Source organism: Cyprinodon variegatus, unplaced genomic scaffold, assembly GCF_000732505.1.
Source record: "Cyprinodon variegatus isolate N-32 unplaced genomic scaffold, C_variegatus-1.0 Scaffold427, whole genome shotgun sequence".
Classification (NCBI taxonomy): domain Eukaryota; kingdom Metazoa; phylum Chordata; class Actinopteri; order Cyprinodontiformes; family Cyprinodontidae; genus Cyprinodon; species Cyprinodon variegatus.
In genome coordinates this window covers 24,623-39,997 of record NW_015150880.1, presented here as the reverse complement: position 1 = coordinate 39,997, position 15,375 = coordinate 24,623, and the positions used below count along the sequence as shown (strand labels likewise).

Below are 15,375 nucleotides of genomic sequence, written 5' to 3'. Positions count from 1 at the left end.
GAGTAGAAAATGAAGGCTAATCATGTTTTGGGTGTACTATTCCTTTAAAGCTGTTCTGTGAAGGCCGCAGAGGTTTGTTGGAAAAAAAACAACATTATTGAGTCAAGAAAAAACAGAAGACAGGTCAGGCAGAAAGTTTAAAAGACGATTAAAGCAGGATTAGATTATGAGCCTTGTCCATATCTCTAAATCTCACTTTTCAATCCATCACCAACAACAAATAAGCAGCAGCTTCAATCTTACAAATTCCCACCTGTTTGTGGAAACTCACAGGCTAAGCAGAAAAGCAACCAGAATGCCAACAGTAACTTTTGAAGAAGTTGCATCGATCCAATGGTGGAAAAGTCTGTGGAGAGCAAAAATCTTGCCATTATCACAGAAAAGCAAAAACAAAGTGAATGTTTAAAGAAAGCCTTTCACTGGATACTAAAAACCATACAAGGGCAAAGAAATCTTGTAAGAATAGTTCTCTGGTAAGATGAGACCAAAATTGAACTTTTTGGCAATGCAAAACTGTGTGTGTCGCATAAAGCTAAAATTGCAGATTTTTTTTTTTCTCTCCACCGAACTGTTCTACTTTGTGTGGGAATATTATGTAAAATGTGAGCAAAACTTTTTAAATTAATGGGAATGAAAAGCAAACAGAACTTAATTTAATCAAATATATATTCATTAAATGTTAGTCAAGCTTCTTGACAGTGAGAAAACATAAATATATAAATTAATGCTGTTTGAAATTTTGCAGATTAATAACGCCTGACAGTTCTGTCTCTGAATTTCTTAGATATTTATACATCAGAAGTAACTGGTAATGAGGGAAAAATTCAGTGAGAAAGTATAATTGCTTTTTGCGTTACATTAGAGCAACAGCATGTTATGATCTCTGCTTCCTGAGCTTCAATAACAACTGCTAATTGCTTTCCCTACAGATAACTGGACAGAGTTATCTGATAATTAAATGTAAAGAAGGAGTATAATAAACCCAACAAAAGACTGGATAAGAGTGAAAAAGGGTTGTTTTTATACTTTATTATTTTTCTTACTATTTTATCTCTTTAATATGTTTATTTGATTCATGTTTATCTTAAATTATATATTGCATTTTTTGTAGATGTAGTTAGTCTGCTAAAAAAGTGAATGCATGTACACAGATTCAAAATACTGGATCGGTGCATTGCCATATGTATTGCATTTTAAGCATAGAGCACATTCCCCAATCTAACATTAATATAGCATGAGTATAGATAATTGACAGTGTGTTAAATGGATCTTTCTAAGTGAGGAACAGAATTTCTAAAAACCGGACTGATCCTCTGCAGAGAAGCACTCATCCTGCTGCATGCTGAGCTTTGAGTTGTGGTGAGCCCCCCGAGCTTTAGTGGTAAGATGGGTCCTGATGTGCTGTTGGTTTAGACAGTGGGGATGAGGGTATGCAACTCCGCAGATAACAGCCGCCAAACTGTCCACAAGGGCCTTTAAACCCCAGCAAATTAGGCTGCAAATGAGCCACTGATTTTTTTCCCCACTAATCCATGATCTGAGCGGGGACTCTGCCCAAAAAGTAAACAAATAAATAACTTCACAAGAAATACTGGGGGTGAAAATAAGCATGGCTGTGAGCTGGGAAACCGCTAGTGATTTCTTTGAAGCCTCATTTTGCCTGATACTCCTCTGCTGCAGTGCAATTCCTGTGACTGCTTCCAAAACAAGCTCCCATGTTGAGCTCGATAAGGAGGCACTGAAATTACAGATCCCAATCCCACATGAAACACTTCCCCCTACAGCATGTGATCACATTCTGTATCGAAGATGTCAGATGGATATATTGCATCAAACTCTTACTACTTCTGACAAAGGTTATTATTGTTACCCTCCAGGGAAAGTGATACCATTATGAAGAGGTGGACTATGGTAGAATAAGTTTATTCTTTATAGTAGGACTCTTTAGAGAAGCAGTAATAATTCAAAATGTTGTTCCTTACTAGCATGTAATGATGTTTTGTCTCGGTTTAATTTTGTATTTGATCAAATTCAGGCTGGATTTATATATTTATGTTTTGTTAAAAGAGTGTCACAAAGGACTGAAACTAAACATGACTAATTTGCCACAATAGGTTATACGCACATAAAATTAAAGTGAGGACTATGATTAATAGTAAAACCCTGCAGGGCATTAAAAAGCTTAAAGAGTCAATCTGTGTCTATGTCTCTATAAAACCTCTGAGTCCTGCTAACACTCAAAATCATAGCCTACACATAACAGCACACAGCAATGTCAACAACATGTGAAACACTGATAACCACACTAGAGTGAAAATGCACAGAGGTTGATTGTTCATGTCCAGTGACTAAGGGGTTAGAGACTGACATATTTGATCAACAACGCATTATGCCAAAGGGTAAATAGGTAGCAATGATATCAAAAATCTTTGGATCTGAATTTGTAAATAAGGATGCCATCCCTGCTGACCTGGACAGCTTCTAGTTCGTTCAAAGGGATAATCGCTCATCTGCCGTATCATGTTTTGCATGCTCAGATGCTTTTTGTGGGCTTAATTTCGACCTTTACCACTCTGCCCTTCTTGGCCCTTTTGCTCAGTGATTTCTTAACCATCAGTCCCCAGGTGGTGTGGATAGTTAAACTCTAATCTGTCCCACTGATCCTCAACACCGATATCTACAAAATAAACATGGTTATGAAGTTTGTGAAGCACACCACTGTGGGTATCATATCTAAGAAAGATGAGAAGAGGTCCACAGTCCAACACGGTGGTGCTCCGGGAATAACGTTATGTTAAACACCAGGAAGACCAAGTGGGTCATAAAGGACTAGAGCAGCATATATATATATATATATATATGCTGTCATACTGCAGGTCTGGTGTCTGTCTGTCTCTCTCTCTTCTCTGCAGGGTGTGATGGGCAGGTGCAGCTCATCTCTGTTTATTTTGGAGCCTACTTAAGGAGCTGGGACCAAGAGGAGGGCGTCAGTTCTTTCTCACTACCAGCGTGGTAAATGACCGACCAGCTTTCTCCTAGATTTGTATTCAAACCAGATCTAATCCCGTGTCTCTGTATTTTTCCCTCCTAGCAACCAACCAAGCCAGTTTGCCGCAGCCCTCCTCCAGGAGCCCACCTGCCTGTCCACCCTCCTACAAACCATCACCTGAAGGGTAGAGAGTCATTTGCTCCTGGACCCAGGACACAATCCTTCCAAGCTCAAAACAACCTCAAGCCCCGTGAGCTCAGCATCCTCCACCTTCTCTCCACCTCAGATCGGATCGGTTGTTCACCATCACCCAATCTTTTCCCTAGGCTGTACCAGGAAGATCCTGCCAGACTCCATTTTCTGTTCTTTGTTTTAATAAACTGTTCCTTAAACTAAACTAACTGTCTCCGTGGTTGCCCTGATTCAGAGTCGTTCTTCTCTCATGACATATATATTTATATATATGCTGACCAACCCACTTAAAACTATACCAAGATTGTAAAAAAAAAATGTAAACATTTAGCATTAATGATAAAAAATATTATTTGTCTGTCAATATGCTCTATCTAGAACTCCTCATGTGGGGAATGTTTTGTTTCACCTGGTTTAATTTAATTAAAGGTAAACAACACACATTTGATTATTCGATTATTACTCAAATTATCCCAAAAATAATGAACAGATTAATCGCTATGCAAAATAAATATTAGTTGCAGCCCTTATATATATATATATATATATATATAGAAAGGGTTATATATCAGGGTTATATTGAAAGTATAATATTGGTAAATACTGGTTACAGGCCACAACAGCAACAACATCAGACATCAATACTGGCCAAAAGTTTCCCATCACTGCATCACTAATCGTAGCAACCCTGAGGTTCACCATAGAAATATAATAGAAATCCATGTTGAGTATATGTTGAATTACTTAAGCTTTAGTTACGCCATGAAATCCAAAATACAAGCAGAAACTGGTCAGAACATCAATTCACAGCAAAGTATCTGAGCATCATAGTGAGCAGATAACTTTTAATTGTAAGATATCTAAATACTTCCAAAAATCCCTAGTAATACACTGTTTCACTTACTCTAGTATTTTCATAAGAAGCGCTGTATCTCCTGTCCCAGCATCTTGCTGTATTACTGTAGAACAAGTCCCACTAAATCCAGCACTAAAACGCAGAGATATCCTATCTAATTAAAAGTCTAATGTTGCTTTCCCAACACAGACTCATGATGCTGAGGCAAAGCTCTGGAGATTCAGTTCAAAGTTAACGCACATCTTTAATGTGGAGTGGGTATCAAAGTAATTTGCTCAGACACCTCCAAAGGGTGTGGCCATCAGTAGCGGTATTTTAGTATGCACAGCCTGCGAGGTACATGAGTGAGCTACATGGGTTTGTATCAAAGTATAAAAGTGCTGTTTGTTCTGTGGTTATTTTTAGAAAGCTATCATTATGCAAGGAATGCATCTTTAATGTGAGTTCATATTTTCTTTCATCTGTTGTGACTAAGTAGTTGAGTGAATAATGATCAAAAAGACGAGCAAAATTTATTTAGAGAAAAATATGCCACTTGAAGTTAGTTTTTGACTTTGTGGTGTTTATGTTTCCTGGGACATTTCAAGATATGTTTTACATCACTTGGGTTAATTTAGGAATACAAAAACAAAAAAGTGGAATGTTTTGAAGACTTGAATACCTCAGAGTAAGTGTGACGAGCAAGCACTCTATGCCACAGTAGATGCTTTTGTATGCAGTGGTTATGTGGTCGGAGCCTGAAATAATAGAACTGAACAAAGGTTCTTTCAGTGCTTGGACGGGTGACAGCTGATGTATTTCCCATTCAAGTTCAAATTTGAAGGAGATTTGCTTTTCAAAGCCCCTCTGCTTTTTTAGAAGGGAGGCATGAGGTGTTTCACAAGGAACACCTGTCTCTCACACACACTCGTGCTACGCTAAAAGTGGCAGATGCTGAAAACCACCCCGGAGCGCTTAACCTCAATCTTTCAATAGTTCAAAGTTTTGCAGGAATCCTACACAAAAAAAGCACCTGATACAGGTAACAAGGGAACAAATCACCATGGGGTTTTACCAGCTTTCATGCATTTTATGATCTACGTTATGATTCATTGTAGAGTGTGTAGGAATTAGTGATATCTGCTGGTAAAAGATACAGACCATCATCAAGAAATGCATTCAAGAAGCACTGGGTAGCTCCCTGAAGTTAGTCACAGACGTGTGTTGTTTACAGGAAGAAAATCATTTGTATATGCTGCAAGCTCCCTATAAATTGGTATGAAAACCTTGAGTTAAAATCAATATTTTAACTTATGTGGCACTGCAGTATATATGGATAAAAAGAACATATACAAGCTCTAAAACCTAAGAATTATTCCTGTTGCTGCACAGATAACATAACATTATATTCATTATATAGCTATCTCTATTTTTTATTCCTATATTGATTGTTTAATCTAAGTGAAAATATTTACAAAATAACAACTGTGCTTTTTTTTTTTGCATATTATGAAACTTAGATCATGATATGCACAGGGTGGACTGTCTACTATTCTATTGACAAACTATAAGAGATTTTCTAGACACAACCTTATGGTTGCAGTTTTGGTCTTTGGGTGAAGTGACAATCTGTTGAGCTGCTTAGGGCTTGACTTTGTATAATGGCTGATTTTCATTTTTGGAGAGGATTTGTTTTAATCCTGGTATATTTTGATGCCAGAGACCAGCCAATGCCTTCTGTAGAAAGAGGGTCCATCCATTGTTAACACTAGTGTTTTTTAACCATGGTGCACAAGGCACACTGCCTTACATGTTTTGGACGTTTTCCTGCTTCCATATACCTGATTTCAATTGATGGATGATTAATAGCCTTTGCTGAACTGCAAACAGCTGAATCTGTTGTGGTAAAGCAAAGAAACATCTAGCAGGGCAGGGGGCCTTAAGGAGGAGGGTTGATAATCCCTGGATTATGCCTCTCTCTGAGAGATCCACAGTTCATCCAAGAGCAAAGTATCTTTTTTGCAACTGGCCTCACTTAGCCAGCCCAGTTCAACTCTGGTTTGCATCTCTCCACTCTACACGGAACCTGTTGCTTTTCCATTGACTTACTGATGGTGGGAGCGAGGGCCTAAAGAGCCATCTCCATCCTCCTGCAATTTCCAGCTGAGATTAAGGGAGCATTTACTTCTGACTCTTTCTTTTATGCGAAAAGGGAAGTGCATGAGCTGTTTTATGGCTGTTTTGTTTTGTGTGCTTCTGGGGAAATGTAGGTGCATCTGAACAACTGATTTTCTAGCAGATTGGACACAGCAGATTGTTATTAAGTACAGCCTGCTGAGGTGTCCTTTTTCTTTTCTAAAAGCCCTAAGGTTTAGTTGATAAATATATTCTCTAATTTTCACAAGCTTTTTATATGGCACATTTATGTTTAAGTTGTTACAACAGTTTTTCTTTAATTCAAATAAACATAGACCATCACTTATACCTTTAGGATCGACCTTCTATGATCATTGATATCATTAGTATTTTTTCTATGCCATAACATAAAAGCTGGATTTAAAGTTAAAAAAAAATATTAAATTACTTTTAATTATGTTGTCTTTCTTTTGTTATTTAGGCAGAATGGTAAAATTCTTTTTAAATTAGATTTTAAATCAGGGATACATTAAACATTAGAGGCTTTGTGTAATTGTGTGCAAATCGATAAAAAACAGAACAAAAATAACAGCACATTGTTAGTATTTTTTTCTCCCTGTGGCACTAGTGACCTTTATTTTAGAGAGTGACGGGAAATGCAGTGGAGAGTAAAAACAGAGATGCACCAAAGGTTCCTGAACGCAGCTCTCAAAGGAATAGAATCCTGGAAGCTGAAGCTGTGTCAATGACTGAGGCCTCCGTAAATATTTTGCATGCTCTGTCCCTGCAATACTACTGGGTCTAAACATTTATTAAGTTTGCAAAGGTATATTGCTCTGCTAAACACAGTTTATTTTTCTAAAGTCAATTCAGGTTTTTAGGTCAAATTTATTTTAAAAATGTGACAAAAAGTACAACTCAGCAAAACATTTTCAGATCAATAAATAAACATCAGCCTAAGCCCCATTACATACTCTACAGGCATATCTTGTAGACATAAAATGCTGGATGACTAAACTTTCTGTTTTGAGTGATGATCTTTGAAAAAGAAGCTGCCTCGTCAGACATTTAATCTGGATGGCAATAAAATGGCCTTGGATAATAACATCCAAAACCTTGGTGTTATTGTTGATCATGAGTTGTCATTGTAAACCTATGTTCAACAGGTTTCTAGAATATAATTTCCAGAATTTTTTCTGTCAGTCTGCAGGTTTATGCTAGGTTCATAGAAAAAAAGAAAAATGGGAGGCAGATCTTTTAATTATCAGGCTCCTCTTCTGTGGAACCAGCTACCCGTTTTATTACGTGAGCCAGACAGCCTGTCTACTTGCCATGACTAGGTTTAAAAATAATCCTTTTTGATAAAGCTTATAGTTAAAGTGGCTCATGTTATCCTGCGCTATCTCTATAGTCATGCTGCTATATGCTTAGGCTGCTGAAGGACATATGGAGCACTTTTCATCATTTTGCTTCATTCTATCTCTATTCTCCAAGACCATCATGGATCAATATATCAGCTGGACTGCTACCATCAGCACCTGATTATAGAAGATGGAGTTGGGCTTCTTTTTCATTGCTTAGTCCTGTTTCTCTCCTAGACATAGGTATGGGCTCAGTTTCTACAGTGACTAATTTTATGTGCTCTCTTTAATGCCTTTTGACATGAACACTGCCTCATACCTAATCTGATTAACTGTTCATGTCTGCAACAAAGCCACCTGATGAGCTAGTTTAATGTTACCTTTGCTAACCAACAAAGTATTTATGGATCAGTGCTTTTATTTCTTTTGAGTAAGTCTGCTTCTATCTCCTGTACCCCAGTTAGACTTGTAGGGCTGAATGGAGTCTGTTGCCTGGTTCTGCTGGAGGTTTCTTCCTGTTGAAAGGGATTCATTTTTCTCCACAGCTGCTGCATGCATGCCTGATGTTAGGAATTGCTGCAAAGTCAATGACAAAATGCAAGCAAATATCTACTGTCCCCACATGCTCATCCAGAACTCATATATCCATATCAAACAAGCAGTGACTTTTATAATTGCCATATTTACCAAAGGGTAGGAGTTATAACAAAACTGAAATATTAATAATAATTGCTTTGATTTTCTGAGTCTTTTCTGGACCTGTGCAGCCTTTAAAGCAGTTGAGAGCGAACCTTTTACCACATGCTTGCTCAGAATGATTGTTTCTAGGAAAGTTATCTACTTAATGCTAATTAGTTGTCCACTTTTCCCAAATACTAGTTTGGAAAGAGGTGGAGGCAGCAAAGCAAATGACTAAATGCAAATGAATATGGCTTCAAAAGGCCTGGCACATTCAGTACAATTTCTAAATCTGTACAAAATTTGATAGGTTGGAACTGTGCCTTTAACACTTGTCACATTGCATGAAGGACAATGCATAACTTATCACTGCAGGAATGTCTGATTTCTTTTCATCTATTTTGGCAAAAATAAAATTGCCTGCTTTTTTTTGTTGTTTCTGGATCCCTTGAGAATATTTTTTTTGTCAATGGCAACCGATTCTGTTCTTACTGAGGTCCTGATGTGGACATTAAATTATATCTAATGAAAATAAATCTAACTTCTTTCTAATCTAAAGTATACCAAAGCTATTTATTCAACTACTTTTAAAATAAAGAAAACTCAGCAACAACACCTGCACATTTTTTTAATACTTATGGAGAATCAGGCTTAAAAATCTCGGAGTAACAACAGCTTAGGCAGAGAAAACAGAAATTTGCTTACACAATCTGTTGTGACAGTTGTACAACTCATGTCTGCCACTGCGGCTGCTAATTCTGTTACACTAGCAGCTTTTCTATCACAGCTTGTAGCTAAGTTAATCAAACTTCAGATTCTTAAGATCATAGACAAGGTATCGACTTCAATATCACAAGAGGGGCTATCAAATTTTTTTTCTTTTTGTTTTTTGATGATTCAGATTAAACTACTACACAACCAGCCACCTGTTGTTATCACATTCATTTTGCTTCACAAACAGTAAATCATGTAATTCAAGTTTAACAAAAATCTGTGAAATCTCGACAGAATGCTCTTTTCTTTTGTGTTTTGAGACTTTACTCAAAGCCTAAATAGAGGAAGCATTAAATCAAGAAATCATCCTCTCTGTCTGGATTTACAAGGATTTTCTACTGTTATTTTTACCTAAATATTAACTCAAACTAACTGAAAGCAAATACATAAAGTAATTCCACTCCTGACTCTGCATTTTAAAGAGAAAGAGGGCGCCATTCAATTACACTCTAGAATAAGATCAAAACTTGGCTGTGTGTACATTTATAAATATATCCCCTCAATCGATAAAGAATGAATCTCCCAAGAGGATGGAGTAAGAAGAAAGCAAAATAAATAGACAACTAACCACCCACTGGAACTAATTACAATTTGGCCCTAGCAAAACACCAACACCAGTCCCACCAGTGCTTTTCTCTTAAAAAGAAGCGTGTAGGCTGAAGCTGTATTATTTTCTCTCCACAGGTTATGGAACACATGAATAAATCTCCCTGAACGGGGCTTGTGGTTATGGTTTGTTCTGGTTCTCATAGTTGCAGCAATCTAATAGCCAAGCCACAGCTATGGAGGGAAAGTCGAGATTAGAACACACATCTGGATAAGCTGTTACTGAGAAAAAAAACAAGAAAAGAGCCCTTCTCAAAACACAGCGGCCTGCCTTTTCTCCGTGCCACTGAGTCTCAGTAACATGCAGAATGAGTCAGCAGTGGCAGCCTGCCTTAAGTGTCTTTGAGGGGCTCCCTAGGGAACAGGAGTGGCATAGGGAGGAAGAACATTTACATAGCTGTACAAGCTTAATGGTTGCAATTGTGATGTTTTTCAAAATTATATTATGGAATTTGCACTTAATATGAATATTAAATGTTGCTGTTCAATAAAACCAACCCAGCTATTATTGCTCTGAGGAGTTACAGTTCTGGGAAAAAAAAGATCCTAAAGGTTCTCTTTTTGTGAATCTTATCCTATCTGATATCTATTTTTTTTTCTAAGTCAGCTTAGCAATGTTTCACCTAAGAAGTTACCATAAAAAATATTAAACAGTGTCACTTTTTTCAGAAATTGTGCAGAAAGAAAGACTACTGTTCTTATTTATTGTGCCCCCATCCTCTCTACTCGCTTTCCTATACCCTCCTCCCTCTTCTAAGAGCTTAAATCATTAAAATATCTGCATACTACAACTCTGCAATATTTCTCATCGATATTAAATCTGTTTTGTGAAGTGATATTCAGCTTTGATTGGTAAATGATGCTGTCTAGTAATGTAAAATTAAAGCTAATATCTTCCTTCTAAAGGAAGGTGAGTCAATTAAGCTTGAGGACCTCTTATGATTAAGTTATAGACTTATTTCAAAGGTTCAATAGTTTGTCAGAAAGCTTGATTGGCTAAAAACTGACCAATGTTGCAGCATTTAAAGGCCGCAAAGAGACAGCTAGGCAATAAACATTGTCAGCGCTGTATGAACACTTTTTTCTATCACTAAATGGCTATTTCAGTTATTAAATGACTCTTCATTGCATTTAAACACATTAAGAATTGTGAGACTGATCAAACTTGTTCAACTCTAAAAATAATTTTTTTTAATTCTCAAAAAAGATTAAGGGAGGTTTTGTTTCATGTACAAAAACTAAGCTTTAGGACCACAGTACAATTAAGAAGGATAAAAAATTCAGTACATGGATCAGTAAGAGCTAGAAAGGAATATAAGTGCTCTGCATTAATCTTGCAACGTATTTAAGAAGATGTGGATTAAAAGTTAGAGATTAAAAGATAAAATTTTCTACCATTTCATATTCCTGACCTCAATATGGTAAGAAGAGTGTTAATGTTGCATTCAGTCAGTAGTGATATCTCTGTTTGTTACTTGTGATGTAACTCTGGTAACTTATAAATCAGCCATCGTATTACTCCCAGGAGCAAACCTGCAGAAAGCTGTTTACTATACCCTATACAGTACATACTAATTGTCTTAAGCCAAGTTTCCATCCATTTCTCATGTAGATTTAGGCAAACTTTTAAAACATATAAAAAAAGAAATGCAAATAAGACATGTCTCCATCCATTGGAGCAAATAAACTAGATGGTGCAAAGCATAATATCTTGATACTTGGACATCACACTTGGCAGCAAAAAAACAAAAATGCAAGCTAGAGGACCACAGATCAGTAATAGAATAGGTTTGTGTTGCAGTAAGGTAAGTTCTACTGACTTCATCCTGTCAGCTTGTATTAGTGATGGTGCATGCCATCAAGAGATGTAATGAGTGTGAATTTAACCCCTCGGTTTCCCTGGATGTGACCGCTTCTCGCAGGCGCCCTTTTTCACCAGGAGTGTTTTTAGCCTAGAAAAACTTTGCATGGTTCAACTCAGATCACATAAGAACTGCATCACCGTCCTTAAGTAGTGTACTTGAAGGCTTTAAACAGAGCAATAAGTCTGGAAAGTGGTTATTTTCCCAGTACTACCACCAGCATCTTGTGTACCTGTTCTTATCTAATCACCTTACTTTATTTTCCTTGCATTTCTCATTGGTAATTGAGTACAAATATTTCAGGTTTTTTTTTATTCTTTAATTTAAAGGTCAAATTTATCACGACTGCTAAGGAGAAATCTAGAAAATGCAAACCGCAGTCTGTCAGTGTAGTCTTAAACTTTTAAATTCGACCAAAAACACTTTGCTGTACATCAGCTGTTCCTGCCCAAAAAGGACACTTTAAACCCAACAGTGTGTTACAAGTACATAGGCAGTTAAAGCTATGATGGTGACTCCTACCTTTTTCTATCAGTAAAAAAATTATAAAAACTTGCTTAAAAAACTTTTTTCAGAGATACAAATATAAAATCCAACTAAACATATTATTTTTTTATTACCATATGTTTTGTTATTCACACACCAGTTGTTATCATAGCTCTTTATTTTACATAAAGAAACTGAACATTAATACTGGATGCAGACATTTTCAAATACTACCAGAAAAAATTATATCGGTCTAACTTGCTGTTTATACTACACATTCAGTGTGTTCCACTGACTATCAGGGTGAGGGCTTTTACAGCCATCACACAGCAACTGGAAGGTAATCGTTGAAAAAGCATCATAACGAGGAAGGCGTTTTGTCCACAAAACAGAACTGACGGGCTCAAATCAAAGCATCAAGAAAATTGTTCTGAAATTACTGTTGCTTATTTGCATGCATTAAACCAGGGTCAAGAAAGTCACATGTGAAGAGGGGGAACAGCCCAGCGGCTTGAATACATTAAAGCAGACTAAATGGTTTGTTGATTTAAAGAGATTAAAGCGCACACAGGAAAGCCTGCTAGATGGATTTTAATTAACTTGCCATATATAAATTGTATGTTATCTGGCATTACTGAATTAAATGCTAAATACAAGGGCTCTTTCTGCTTGGGTGAGTGGAATAAAAGGCTACTTAGAATCTTGATTGGATCTTACACACGCATGATGCTGCATCTACGGGTGCCCTGAACACATTCCGTTATGCCGACCCCCTGAATAGCCATCCAAAGAGTCTCTTTAATTATGTACAATACAGCCAAGTTGGAGTCCCCTGGCACCCTGGATGATCAAGCAAAGGAATGCCATGCTCTCTCTTTCAGAGTCATCTGGCCAAATGGATTCCACTTCAAAGAGTCATTTCTGTCCGTTACAATAAGATGCTAATACATAACGTGGCACACGCTGAAATGCAAACTATTCGCTGAGTTCTTTGCAAGGATTTGCATGGCAATTACAATTCTTTCCACCAGAGCTTTGATGAGTTCTTCCATCTGTAAAGTACCCCGGGAACAATTTCATAAATCTGCCATATAATATGGATGATTTAGGTTAATGCTTAACTTTGCATCTTATAAAACTGCTGTTCAAAAGCTGTAAATGTTAGACTAGATAAGGCACAGCAATGTTACACTCCACAGACTATAGTTAATATACTCCTGGATTATTTTAATTACAAAATGAAAAAAAAATCTTAGTAATAAAAATAACAAGAGGCAGTGTCCATTTAGCCATCTGAGAGGGGAAAATATGCTGAACAGCTTCCTACCATTTTCTGTGTTCTCGTGTTCAGTGTCGGTGAGCGTTAGGTTGGAGTTAGCCCTGCTGGAGAGACAGGAGCTGCGGCCCGACTTGGTGTTGCTGCGGCCCCACAGCCTGACAGCGTGTTCAGGGGACATTATGCCATCCGTCTCTGTGTCTGCATCAGAGCCCACGCTGACCGAATAGTCACGGTGAGGCAGCCCAATGTCGCTCCTGTACGTAGCCACATGCGATGGGAGGCCTTCTCCAAAGCCCAGGTCTCGCAAGGAGAAGTCAGCCCCTGCAGTAAGATGATGAAAAAGGAGCTTTGAGAATTAGAAGTTAAAGTCTCTCTGATCCAATTCTCTGCAGAAAAAAATGACTACAGAGAAATCAGTATCTTATCTCTAAAAAGCAAAATAGTTCATAAATCTAGTTTTATTCAGCAGTGAAAGAGTTAAGTATATGGTATTTATATCTTTAGCTTTTACAGGTCTTTTATAATAGCATATTTTTAAGTACTGCTTCTACTGAGTCATCTCCCATTCAAGGATTTAAAAAGATAATTTTCTCATTGACACGGTAACAGTTGTAATTAAGGTGACTTTACATACAACAAGAGGAAAGAAAGGCCAGTGGAACAGCTGCAGCTATTCAAAGAATTTTAAATAACTGTAAATGAATTAACAGTATGTATGTGTTTGTTGTTGAATGTAAAGCAATTGTACATTTTATATTAATTTTGTGCATGAAATAAACAGTGGCTTTTTAACAGAGCTGTGTACATCTGTATATGATGTATATTTTATAACAATCAAGCCATGCCAACTGTAGTATTCCATGACTCTTCATTGAAAAAAATATACAGTAGGAACGTTAACATAACAGTTACGAAACCAGTGATTTCATGTAATAGTAATTTGTATAAAGAGCTTGATCAAATGATAAAGAAGGAAATGTTCTGTTATTTTGGTCTAACCTTGCCGGTTAAATTCATCCACTTCATGGTGGACCATTTCCTTTACGCGGCTCCCATACGCCATCCTTGAGTCGTGGTCAAAGGCTTTGAGTGTTTCGCTGGAGCTGTAGGATTTAGAGTTGGGTTTACTGTCTTCACTATCTGCAGAGGAGCTGGTGTAGCGGCGTTCTGTTTCCTGCCGAGTTGTGAGTGAGCGATACGGTCTTCGTTCCTTCACCTCCATGGTTGCCTCCACTTTACTTTCAAAAGATAATGTGGGTTGCAATTCCTGTTTAGTTTGAGCGATTCTGTAGAAGAAAAGGACATGAAAAATATTTCGTTTAATATTTAGGTAGGTAGTGCCTTGCAGGACTAGTCACACCCTTGAACAAATTAATGGATAAAAACTCACATTTCACGAGGGATTTTGAAAAGACTACAAACTATTAACTAACAATTGTGAGAATGAAGGAAAATTAAACATGGTTTAAACTTGTACTAATAAAATAACCCAAATATTTCAAAAAAGTTTGAAATGTTCCATGGCATGTATTCAATTACCTTTACTCCTGATATCTCTAAAACAGAATTCAATTAACTAGGAGTAGGCAAATAATAGATTTTATCGATTCGTTGAGTTATTTTTTTATGAAGATATCATTGTTTAAAAATCTGTTTGTTCAGTTTAATCATCAGTTTATTGCTTTTTCTTTTTAGATGTGCACTCATAATAAATAAACTACAGTAGGTCAATGTGTAATAAAATTAGCTAGAAAACACTGTGTTCTATCTTGCTTGTTTTTTGTGAACTATGCATATTTAAAAAGCATTTTTCTAAGCTAGGATTTGTTGCCCTTTAATTTTATGCTTTTTTGAAAGCAATACATCTATTTTTTATTATGAAACTTAGGTGAGGAAATAAAAAAGTTATTGTTCTGATTTGGTAGAAAATATCTAATTGAAATAAAATGTTGCCCAGCTCTAAGATTAACTGTTTGCCTTTATAAAACACCTAATTCAAAGGATTCCGCCTTTGTGTAATTAAATCTCATTAGAAACGGTTCGGTATAGAGGTTTGTTAGAGAATATTAATGAATAAAAAGCATCACGATGACAAAAGAACAAAGAAAACAGATTAAACACAAAGTTACCAGAGTACCGTACTTCAGGAACAGGGTGGCCCCATTTTTTTACTACCA

At 36.8% G+C, this 15,375-nt stretch overlaps 1 protein-coding gene across 11 annotated transcripts in view; it reads right to left on the bottom strand.

The window, feature by feature from the left end:
- tenm4 (teneurin transmembrane protein 4) overlaps nt 1–14,480 on the bottom strand; it is a 183,830-nt gene extending 169,350 nt beyond the window's left edge. For all 11 annotated transcript variants that reach the window (XM_015388539.1, XM_015388540.1, XM_015388541.1 and 8 more), the window contains exons 1-2: nt 14,198–14,480; nt 13,247–13,519 (exon numbers count right to left, since the gene is read on the bottom strand). In XM_015388539.1, coding sequence (XP_015244025.1) covers nt 13,247–13,519; nt 14,198–14,420 — 496 coding nt within the window. In that variant the 5' untranslated portion in view covers nt 14,421–14,480. The remainder of the gene's footprint in view (nt 1–13,246; nt 13,520–14,197) is intronic.
- Nucleotides 14,481–15,375: the final 895 nt, after the last annotated feature.